Consider the following 11,986-nt stretch of genomic DNA (forward strand, 5'->3'; position numbering starts at 1 on the left):
TATTTCCAGTACTTCTTATATATATTATGTGATTGTATTTGTAATTTTTTGTGTTTTGATAAAGGGGCGGATTGCCTCGAAAATTTAACAAGCCTTATTGTTTACACTGTTTGAATTACTTCTTTGCCCCATATATACTATATATATATATGTGTGTGTGTGTACAGTATATACTATACTATTTGATACTTTGAATTTTCTTCTGATGCACTTAAACTTGTCGTACTATACCTTCTGTATTTGTTTTGAATAAAATCGTACAGTAAGGACATACCAAATTGAATTAGATGTCTTTCTTTTGACATTTGAAATTACTTTTAATTAAAAACCTTGATTATTGACAACAAGGAAACAGGACATATGAAAGATCATTAACATAAACTGTAAATATTCGATATTCATAGTGTGTCCAGAAGGTAAGTACGGTCAGAGGTGTGACAAGCCATGCCCGTACACATGTGGCAATACCAACTGTGAGCAGAAAAGTGGAAAGTGTACTGGTAAGCATTGAACATTTACATTTGATACAGCATGTCATGTTAACGAGAAATATGTTTTTGTTCTACCACAGTTAGGATTTGTGTTTAAGAATATGTTGACAGCGACTGATTATACAGTAGAGGTTGTATCGATACTTTGTTACACGAATTACTAGCGTCAGTCACTATCTAAATGTTGTACCAATAACACTTAACTAAAAACAACGGCACTCTGTATATCACAAAACATTTTCAACAGTGATTGATCAGAGGGAAGGAAGGGATTGATAAAACAGTCTTTTCTGATAAGATTGAATGTTTTGAAGCTGGTTCCAATCAATGTAATCCACGTTCTGCTTTGATATTTTTCTTGTTTCATCTTTTGTATGTAAATGTAACTCTTAAACAAAATAATGTTAAAATTAATATAAACTAATACACTTATTTTTCAGATTGTAATGTTGGTAAATACGGTCCTACTTGCGCCAAATGTTCGGTTGAATGTTTTGCTGCAAAATGTGATTTCGATGGCCACTGCACTGGTATTTAATTTTCCTGATTTCGTTGTTTTCAGCTCATTTCTGTCTATGCATTGCAAAACAAATATAGTGAACATGATGACAAATGTTTCTTTTGAAATACTGTTTAAAGTTCACGTGAAAATCGATCGTTTTGTTCATTTATTGATTTTGATTGAAATATACAATACAGACGGATGTGTTGACGGTAGATATGGAGACAGATGTGAGCTGCCTTGTTTGGAAAACTGCACAAGTTGTACCCGGGATGGAGAACAGTGTTTAGGTAACCACTTGATCGCTCTTTTCTATTGGCACTTTAACTTAAGAAACCAGGTTGACGTTTTAATATATTTCGTAATTATGTATTTCAGAAAGTTTTTTTTAAATGTCACGTTATTCAGTATGACAGTTTTGGATTTCAGGGCCCAGTTGTTCAAAAGATGATTAGCTTAATCACTTGATTAGTGAAAATTTCATTTCTCATTTAATGCTACGGAAGCCGAATAGGACCAATGAAAAAAATAAACTTAGTTGGTATCATTAAAAAATAAATAAAAAATCTCGTATATACGAGTTTATTTCTCGTATATACGAGATTATTTCTCGTAATAACGAGATCATTTCTCGTATATACGAGTTTATTTCTCGTAATAACGAGTTTATTTCTCGTATATACGAGATTATTTCTCGTTATAACGAGATTATTTCTCGTATATACGAGTTTATTTCTCGTATATACGAGTTTATTTCTCGTAATAACGAGATTATTTCTCGTATATACGAGTTTCTTTCTCGTATATACGAGTTTATTTCTCGTATATACGAGATTATTTCTCGTAATAACGAGATTATTTCTCGTATATACGAGTTTATTTCTCGTATATACGAGTTTATTTCTCGTATATACGAGTTTATTTCTCGTAATAACGAGATTATTTCTCGTATATACGAGTTACTTTCTCGTATATACGACTTTATTTCTCGTATATACGAGAAAGAAACTCGTATATACGAGAAATAATCTCGTTATTACGAGAAATAAACTCGTATATACGAGAAATAATCTCGTTATTACGAGAAATAATCTCGTATATACGAGAAATAAACTCGTATATACGAGAAATAATCTCGTTATTACGAGAAATAATCTCGTATATACGAGAAATAAACTTGTATATACGAGAAAGAAACTCGTATATACGAGAAATAATCTCGTTATTACGAGAAATAAACTCGTATATACGAGAAATAAACATGTTATTACGAGAAATAAACTCGTATATACGAGAAATAATCTCGTTATTACGAGAAATAATCTCGTATATACGAGAAATAAACTCGTATATACGAGAATGAAACTCGTATATACGAGAAATAAACTCGTATATACGAGATTTTTTATTTACTAGTTGGGTGACACCTGAAGGATGTCACAGAAAGAATGAAGCGTAGTGAGGGGCGATAACTCTGTTTCAGCAGTTTTCATCAAAAATCGCTCAATATCTAGATTTCAACCAATGAGAAGACTGTGTTAAAGGTTGGGCCGCAGGGCCGAGTGGTTAAGGTGTCCCAACATTTTATCACTAGCTGTCCATCTCAGGGATGCGAGTTCGAAACCGACGTGGGGCAGTTACCTGGTACTGACCGTAGGTCAGTGGTTTCCCTCCGGGTACTTCAGCTTTCCTCCACCACCAAAACCAACACGTCCTTACAAATATTGTAAATGACCCTGGCTTTTAATAGGACGTTAAACAAAAATAAGTAAAACTGTCTTGTTGCCAAGGAAATGAAACCCATAAAGTTGAATTTGCTGTCCCATAATACCCCTATTTCATTGAAATCAGACAATATCTAAATTTGGACCAATCAGAGGCCAGGAAATGGCGACCATTTTGGTAAAATGTGAAAATGGGGTGACCAGAGGGACCGGTGTCCCATGATGTACCTACATATCAAATTTCATCAAAATTGGACAATATCTTATTTTGGACCAATCAGAGGCTGGGAAATGGCAGTCATTCTGTTTAAAAAAAAGGTTAAAGTGAGGTTACAAGAGTAACCGGTGTCCCATGATGTACCTATATACTGTACCAAATTTCATTGCAATCAGACAATATCTAAATTTGGACAAATTTCCTCGAAAAAGATAGGATTAACTCTTTCAGATAGGAATATCCAAGATTTTATGGGAATTGGCTCAACCCAATATTAATCTTGGAGAAAATTGTTAATAAATCACACTTGCGCGAGGAAAATCCCATTTTTGTATGAATTCCCCAGTGGAACACAATGATACAAATGAGAGAAGGAAAATTGTTTGTTTGTTTGACATAGCCATTTCTTCAAATTGATATTTCGAGACTTTCCCCATAGTTTAAAGTCAGTATCAGTGTCTTTGTCAGTGGTCCATGTCGAGCAAATTGGGAGATTATCTATTTTTTTTTTATTCAAAACTTTTGCAACTTCTTCAGTAGTGTTGGGAATCACTAATAAGTTCATGATCAATCATCATCATATCGATAATTGATCGATCATGAATATAACTTTAGGGAAATATCTACAAAAGCATTAATATGAATTGTACATTATAATTACCCAGGTAATTTTATATCAAGAACAGGTGAGCAAGTTATCTCCCTTTTTCTATCACAGATGAAAATTAGGTAATTAGCAAGTTTTAAATTGTTGTATGTGAATTTGAACAATAATTCATGTAAAGGAAGCTTAACCATGCATAATAAAACATGTTTTTATTTTTAAATATCTTTTTTCAACCTTTTATCAGGTAGCAGTGTACACCAGTTTGCCCAGTTTCTGAAAATTAAGTGGCAATTATCTCTTACTCTTATATATATTTGGTTTGTTAGCTTTGTTTATCACCCTTTGAATAGCCAGCTGAGTCAGTTTGAGGCAGGGTCTCCTTGTAGTAGTTAGTGACTACCTCTGAACAACATGCAGGAGACCTGTCTGTCCACATGCCATCCAGGAAATGGTGCAATAATTTATGAAAATGAAGCTTACCAAGCAAAATAAATAATATTTTCTTTTCAAATAAATGATTTAAACTTCTTGTAAGGTAGCAGTGTAGACCAGCTTGTCCGGTTTCTGAAAAATAAGTAGCATCTTTAAGTCTGAGGCTGGGTCTCCTTGTAGTAGTTGGTGACTACCTGACTGAACAACATATAAGAGGCCCATTGCATGCCATCCAGAGCAATAAGGGTAAAATGGTCTTGCCCAAAGACACAACCACGACAGCACATACCGGCCTGATTGTCAGCTTCCCTTTTCTTCTGCAGGATAACTGTTCAAACTTTTCTATACTTCTTCTGTATATATAATACTAATAAACTTTGTGTATTTGGTTTAACAGCCAAGTTCATTTAAGGACGTGCCAGGTTTAGAGGTGGAGGAAAGCCGGAGTACCAGGAGAAACACTACCGGCCTACGATCAGTACCAGTTAACTTCCCCACGTAGGTTTCGAACTAGCAACCCAGAGGTGGAGGGCTAGTGATAAAGTGTCATGACATATCTTAACCAGCTCGGCTATCGCGGCCCCTCAATAATAAATAATTAATAAACTATCTTACAGTAAATATTGTGGAAAATTTGTTTCTTAATATCTAAATGGCTTGAAATTGAGAGAATAGTTTTACTAAATGAAATGAAAACCATATTTTATGCAAAGTCTCAAAAACATTTTAATGAAGTTTTTTTTAAGTAGAACATAGAGGATAATTACTTGCGGTCTAAGGCTTGCAATTACAGTAACTGTTTAAAACTTTTTAATTCTTATTTGTCACAGTTGCAATTGTAAAAGATGTGAAAATTAAAGAAAATGGTGTTATCCCAATATCAAAATATTTGATAATGAGAGAATAGTTCTACAATATGAAATTAAAACCAGATTTTATGTAAAGTTTCAAAATTCTGAATTTGTTTCTTCAGTAGAATATAAAAGGAAATTAAGTGCGGTCTTTGGCCAACAATTTAGAACACCCCTCCTAATGTAAATACGGAGTGTATATGCATATGGTGGTGTTGGCCTAAAAAACAGAAACATATAAACTATTTACATGTACACTAGTCCCTGTGTTACAGTATTTTACCTGTGTGGAGATGACATTATGAAGAAGACTATTTTGTAGAATGGTTATCATTAAAATCCTGGTCATTGTTTGAATTTGTCAAATAATTTTCTATAATACCTTTATATAATTAAAGTTTAAATTCAAAAGATAAAAAAAAACTACATATGGTTCCCCAACATTGAATTTAACTTAGTGCTACACAATAAATACATAATAGTTAAAAAAAACATAAGTATAAATTTGTCAGAATTGGTTTCTTGCACATTGTTTTCTTTGGTATATGTAAGCGAAAGGTTGAAATATGTTGGAATGGTATTTAAAGCAAAGATATTTCAAAATTTACTAATTGCTACCTGTGTGCAGATGAAATTTTGGAGAAAAACTATTTTGTAAAATAGTGATAACAAAATATTGGTAATTCTTTAATTTTGACAAGTAGTTTTCTATAATACCTTTTGTAATAAGTTGAAACAGATTAAAAATTCAAAAGATAAAACAAAAATACAACATGGTCCCACACCCTAAATTAGTTAATTAAATTAATGTGATATAACAATTGACATAATTTTAGTAAAATTTTGTCAGAACAGGTTTCTCGCATATGGTTTTCTTTGGCACATGTACATGTAAGCAAAGAGTTGAAATATGTTGATATGGAATTGATAATAAAGCAACTTATAGATATTTGAAAATTGACTAATTCATGAAATTTCAAAGTCAACTATTTTGTAAAATTGTGATAGCTAAAACCTGGTAGCTCTTTGATTTTGTCAAATAATTTTCCATCTTATACTTTTTTTTGTAAAAGTTGAAATTAATTTAATTTTAAAAGATAAAAAAAAATGCATGACACCCAAAGCAACATAATTTTACTTAATGCAACATAATAATTGACAATATTTTAGCTTAAATTTGTCAGAACATCTTTCTTGCATATTGTTTTCTTTGGTGCATAAAAGCGAAGGGTTTAAATATATTTGAAAACTTATTTCATATATTTATTAATGCAAAAGATGATATAATTTGACACTGTCCTAAGAACCATCTCAATAAAGGGCAGGTCAGAGACTTAAATTTCAAAATTTAAAGCATTAGAATATAAATATTTCATTAAAAATTTGAAAAAAAACTTCTATTACTGAAAAAGAATTGTTCAATATACTGCTAGTGTGTACTGAAGTACATGTACACTAGTTCCTTGAAAGTTCGTGTCATCGTAAGCTAATATGTATGAGATATGATTCTCGAAACGTCGTTGCTCCTCAACATAAACAAATATCAGCTGATCAAGACATCAAAGCATCAACCAGAGACCTATACTAGTATATAGGTCTCTGCATCAACTAACGACACAGTAATTTCATTAAACAAACAATAAAGAAATTAATTAAATATTACATATTTAAACGTCGCCTGTCTCTAAAACGTTAATGAACACGTAACATTTACACTAGCCTACTGCCAGTACTGGAAGCCTACGACTCAGTACGAGTTTAGATTTGTTATCGAAAAGAATTGAACGCTGGTCTGGGTTGACGATGAATACTGATCCTGGAAAGCAACAAATATGGTCATAGTAGAACAACTATAATCTCCAATGTCACTTTTGATATGAGATGGTATTAAAAAGTCCTGGCCCTGACGCGAAAATGTAATACAACTCACTTATACTGCCTGGAGTTGAACGAGTAAGCGGCGTGAAGTCCCCGGTGTTGTTCCATCCGGAACTCCTCGGAGAATCATTTCAGTCATAATACCCGATGAGTTCAGGATGGCGTTATTCTATATTGTCCTTTATATATGCGGTCAAGCCGACCAAACCAATTGTGTTAATAATTTCTATTACATATAAACTTCATACATCAATTTTAATGGACCTGTTGATGTTAATGCAGGCTTTCAAATACACCATCAAGATGACTCGCGCAAAACAAATATAAAACCAGTTGATTTGTAATGAATTTAATGCTGATAACTATGTATGCCGATCCGGTCCATCTGTTCTACCGTGCTAAACGGAAAGGAAACACCCGGTCTTGCGTCATCAAAACAGGCAGGAAAATACCCCAGTCGAGTGGAAAAATACTGAGAAGGTCGAAAAAATAGGCCATTTTCAAAACAATCTTGTAACCGTTCTGCTAAAGATATCGAAAAACTAAACAGACTGTTTTCTTCAGGAAACATTTATCTCTTTGTATGTGCATTGTATATATCTCTGGATTTTTTTCTGAATTTTGAGGGCGATTTAAACAGAACCTCTTAGTCAAAGTGACGATTTTGGCATGTTTGACCCAAAATATCTCATAAATACGAATTTCCACAGGGATACCAGATACATCCAGACCTAGATCGAGCCGAGTTTTACAACGGTTCAAAAGCCCATCAAAATTGTATATGCCATTTTTTCCGCTCCCAAATCGCTACAATAGCCGGCAAAAATCGCGAATTAGCTCATACTATCATTACGTTCCGTAAGGAACGATAACGAGTTATCGCCCCTTACTACACTTCATTCTTTATTTTTTAATGATACCAACTAAGTTTATTTTTTTCATTGGTCCTATTCGGCTTCCGTAAAAACCCGTGAGTATATCATCTTTAAACTATGCCAGTTGAAAGAGAATTAAGAATTACAGAATTTCATAAAGTTTTGTCAAGCTAGTTCAACCAGAAATTATTTTATCAGGATTTGAAAAATAGTGTTAAAATGTGATTAGCCTAATCACCTTTTGAACAACTGGGCCCAGGTTGCATTGATGGAATGTTTGGTAGTTCCTGTTCACAGGAATGTGGCCAGTGTGTTGGTCAGCGCTGTAATATAGAGACCAACCAACCAATTGTTTTCCCATAGACCTTAGTGTTAACGTTTTGGATTATTTCATTCAAATTCTTGAATTGAATATGACGATTATGGTTTATAACAAAAGTGTAGGGTCTGATATAACACCTAATAAAAAAAAAAGTCCTTCAGCTCAAATTTTCTCCAGGGTAGCCATTTTGAAAATAGGTGAATTTCGCAGTAAAAATTCTCAAAAATCTTAAATGTTTACCTGTTTACTATTATTACGTGAACTTTTGGGAAAAAAACAAATCGGACTTAAGAAATTTATATCAACATTTCTAATTGATAGTTACCAATCAGGCTACATATCTATTTTCTCACTTCATAACATACTGGCCAATTTTCTCAATTTATAAAGGCTGCCAGACATTTTATCCTTGGCTCAACGTTCTATACACAGGGGCTGTTTCAAAAATATATTTTTTCAATTGGTTGGTTGTTCCCTATAGCATCTTTCACATTTTTCAAAGATAACTTTTCTGGAACAGGATAGAACCATAGGATATGCTATCAAAATATGCAGTGCCTGACTGCAAGTCTTAGGCTGGTAGGTTGATTCTTCTATTGGTACCGGATATGAAATTCTTAAGAGAAAACCACATTAAAATTGAGTTAATTTTGAAATGTAAATTTTCATATCTTGATAAGCTTTGAATTTAAAGTGATGGCTTTTGGTTAATAGCCAAGTATAGAAATCGTGCTACTCAGAAATATAAACAAATAAGATATAGAATAAAGATCGGGGGGAGATAACTCAATGTTATCTCCCCCACCCCCTAATTTCTGGTCTGTTTGTAAAGAACGAAGAAAAAAAAAGCCGAACGAGAAAAAAAATTAGGAGTGGAGCCATTATTTAGATAAAAGAGTCGAAACACAGACACAGAACACGGAACCGGGCAAGTGACAACAAAAAATAACCAGATATATCACCAAACACTGAACTGGGGTAGTGACAACAGAACAACCAAACATATCACCGAATACCGAATCGGGGTAGTGACAACAGAACAACCAGACACACACCCACACATTGAACCGGGGTAGTGCCAGCAGTACAACCAGCATACCACCGTACCTCGAGCCACGATATATACCGCTACAATTGAAATATAGAATGTATGTCCGTATCTGTCCGGTCTATGGTCCTCCTTGTAACACTACATGTGTCATATTTTCATCATCAATCCCCCCTGAATCTCAATTTCTCTCTAAATTCTGCTACAATGCCTCCAAGATGAGAATCCCGTCCGAAAATGTGCTAGTCGGTCCCATCATCTGGTTTCCTGGGACGCTAGAAGGCACAAAATGTCATATGCGGTAGCTATATGTAGCATCTTTCACATTTTTCAAAGATAACTTTTCTGGAACAGGATAGAACCATAGGATATGCTATCAAAATATGCAGTGCCTGACTGCAAGTCTTAGGCTGGTAGGTTGATTCTTCTATTGGTACCGGATATGAAATTCTTAAGAGAAAACCACATTAAAATTGAGTTAATTTTGAAATGTAAATTTTCATATCTTGATAAGCTTTGAATTTAAAGTGATGGCTTTTGGTTAATAGCCAAGTATAGAAATCGTGCTACTCAGAAATATAAACAAATAAGATATCGAATAAAGATCGGGGGGAGATAACTCAATGTTATCTCCCCCACCCCCTAATTTCTGGTCTGTTTGTAAAGAACGAAGAAAAAAAGGCCGAACGAGAAAAAAAATTAGGAGTGGAGCCATTATTTAGATAAAAGAGTCGAAACACAGACACAGAACACGGAACCGGGCAAGTGACAACAAAAAATAACCAGATATATCACCAAACACTGAACTGGGGTAGTGACAACAGAACAACCAAACATATCACCGAATACCGAATCGGGGTAGTGACAACAGAACAACCAGACACACACCCACACATTGAACCGGGGTAGTGCCAGCAGTACAACCAGCATACCACCGTACCTCGAGCCACGATATATACCGCTACAATTGAAATATAGAATGTATGTCCGTATCTGTCCGGTCTATGGTCCTCCTTGTAACACTACATGTGTCATATTTTCATCATCAATCCCCCCTGAATCTCAATTTCTCTCTAAATTCTGCTACAATGCCTCCAAGATGAGAATCCCGTCCGAAAATGTGCTAGTCGGTCCCATCATCTGGTTTCCTGGGACGCTAGAAGGCACAAAATGTCATATGCGGTAGCTATATGTAGAGACCAACCAACCAATTGTTTTCCCATAGACCTTAGTGTTAACGTTTTGGATTATTTCATTCAAATTCTTGAATTGAATATGACGATTATGGTTTATAACAAAAGTTTAGGGTCTGATATAACACCTAATCAAAAAAAAAAGTTGGGTCCTTCAGCTCAAGTTTTCTCCAGGGTAGCCATTTTGAAAATAGGTGAATTTCGCAGTAAACATTCTCAAAAATCTTAAATGTTTACCTGTTTATTACGTGAACTTTTGGGAAAAAAAACAATCGGACTTAAGAAATTTATATCAACATTTCTTATTGATAGTTACCTATCAAGCTACATATCTATTTTCTCACTTCATAACATACTGGCCAATCAGTGGCTGCCAGACATTTTATCCTTGGCTCAACGTTCTATACACAGGGGCTGTTTCAAAAATATATTTTTTTCAATTGGTTGGTTGTTCCCTATAGCATCTTTCACATTTTTCAAAGATAACTTTTCTGGAACAGGATAGAACCATAGGATATGCTATCAAAATATGCAGTGCCTGACTGCAAGTCTTAGGCTGGTAGGTTGATTCTTCTATTGGTGCCGGATATGAAATTCTTAAGAGAAAACCACATTAAAATTGAGTTAATTTTGAAATGTAAATTTTAATATCTTGATAAGCTTTGAATTTAAAGTGATGGTTTTTGGTTAATAGCCAAGTATAGAAATCGTGCTACTCAGAAATATAAACAAATAAGATATAGAATAAAGATCAGGGGGAGATAACTCAATGTTATCTCCCCCACCCCCTAATTTCTGGTCTTTTTGTAAAGAATGAAGAAAAAAAGGCCGAACGAGAAAAAAATTAGGAGTGGAGCCATTATTTAGATAAAAGAGTCGAAACACAGACACAGAACACGGAACCGGGCAAGTGACAACAAAAAATAACCAGATATATCACCAAACACTGAACTGGGGTAGTGACAACAGAACAACCAAACATATCACCGAATACCGAATCGGGTTCAATTGGTTGGTTGTTCCCTATAGACACAGGTCACTGTAATGTACCATGTCAAATGGGTTGGACCGGTCAGCGGTGTGAAGTCAAAGGTATTGTTCATCAAAATTCTTGTTAAGCTTCATCTCACATCTCGATAGCTTTATGTACCTTAATAAGACATTTAGAAGACAAATTAAGTACTCTTTGAACTTTTAAATTTGTTTAAATCTAATTGCAAACTGAATCACACAGAATGCTTTTTTGTCACTTGCAGCCGAGAAACAGACAGAGGATGACGGTAGCAATGTTGGCACATATGTTGGAGTCGGAGGCGTTTTAATAGTCGTCGGCCTGATTGTGATCATTGCGGTAGTTTGCATAATCAAACGGTTAGTGGGTTTTAACGAGGTGGACGTAATGTTGACTTAAAGACTACTGCATGAATACACTGACTGTTATTATCATAAATCTTGATGCTATGATATACGCCAATGCACCACATAATCGCAAGCACGACACTAACATCAATACCAAAACACAATAGCCACGATATCCTGAGCAGCCAATATATATGAGTCATGTATAATACATATCTAGTGTGATTTTAACGTTGCTATCCAAAATTGTGTTCACTTTCTTTTTCTTTACAATCAGAAAATCATCCACATCCGGCGAAACTGCATCCTCACCCTCAGTGGCATATGGAGGGCCAAATCCTTCAAACAACTCGAACAGACACTCGGGTATTACATACATGCTTCTGTGTAGCATTATAATATTCGTTGCTTATTCTGCGACGAAAGTGATTTTGCTGAATTTCTGCTGTACAAATCTATACTACATCTGGCATTAGCGATATCAATA

At 34.5% G+C, this 11,986-nt stretch overlaps 1 protein-coding gene across 1 annotated transcript; it reads left to right on the forward strand.

The window, feature by feature from the left end:
• Positions 1-1,093: 1,093 nt before the first annotated feature.
• Positions 1,094-11,975, forward strand: LOC117319596. Its single transcript, XM_033874376.1, has 3 exons — positions 1,094-1,283; positions 11,397-11,511; positions 11,777-11,975. Exons 1-3 carry the CDS (start codon positions 1,094-1,096, stop codon positions 11,973-11,975), a joined length of 504 nt encoding a protein of 167 aa, XP_033730267.1.
• Positions 11,976-11,986: the final 11 nt, after the last annotated feature.

The sequence above is a fragment of the Pecten maximus genome, unplaced genomic scaffold (assembly GCF_902652985.1).
Source record: "Pecten maximus unplaced genomic scaffold, xPecMax1.1, whole genome shotgun sequence".
NCBI classification, from domain to species: Eukaryota; Metazoa; Mollusca; class Bivalvia; order Pectinida; family Pectinidae; genus Pecten; species Pecten maximus.

Coding starts and splice junctions, on each gene's coding strand:
- LOC117319596 (XM_033874376.1), top strand. CDS start 1,094: ATGATGACAAATGTTTCTTTTGAAATACTGTTTAAAGTTCACGTGAAA. Junction 1,284..11,396: donor GGATGGAGAACAGTGTTTAG/GTAACCACTTGA, acceptor TGTCACTTGCAG/CCGAGAAACAGACAGAGGAT. Junction 11,512..11,776: donor GTAGTTTGCATAATCAAACG/GTTAGTGGGTTT, acceptor CTTTACAATCAG/AAAATCATCCACATCCGGCG.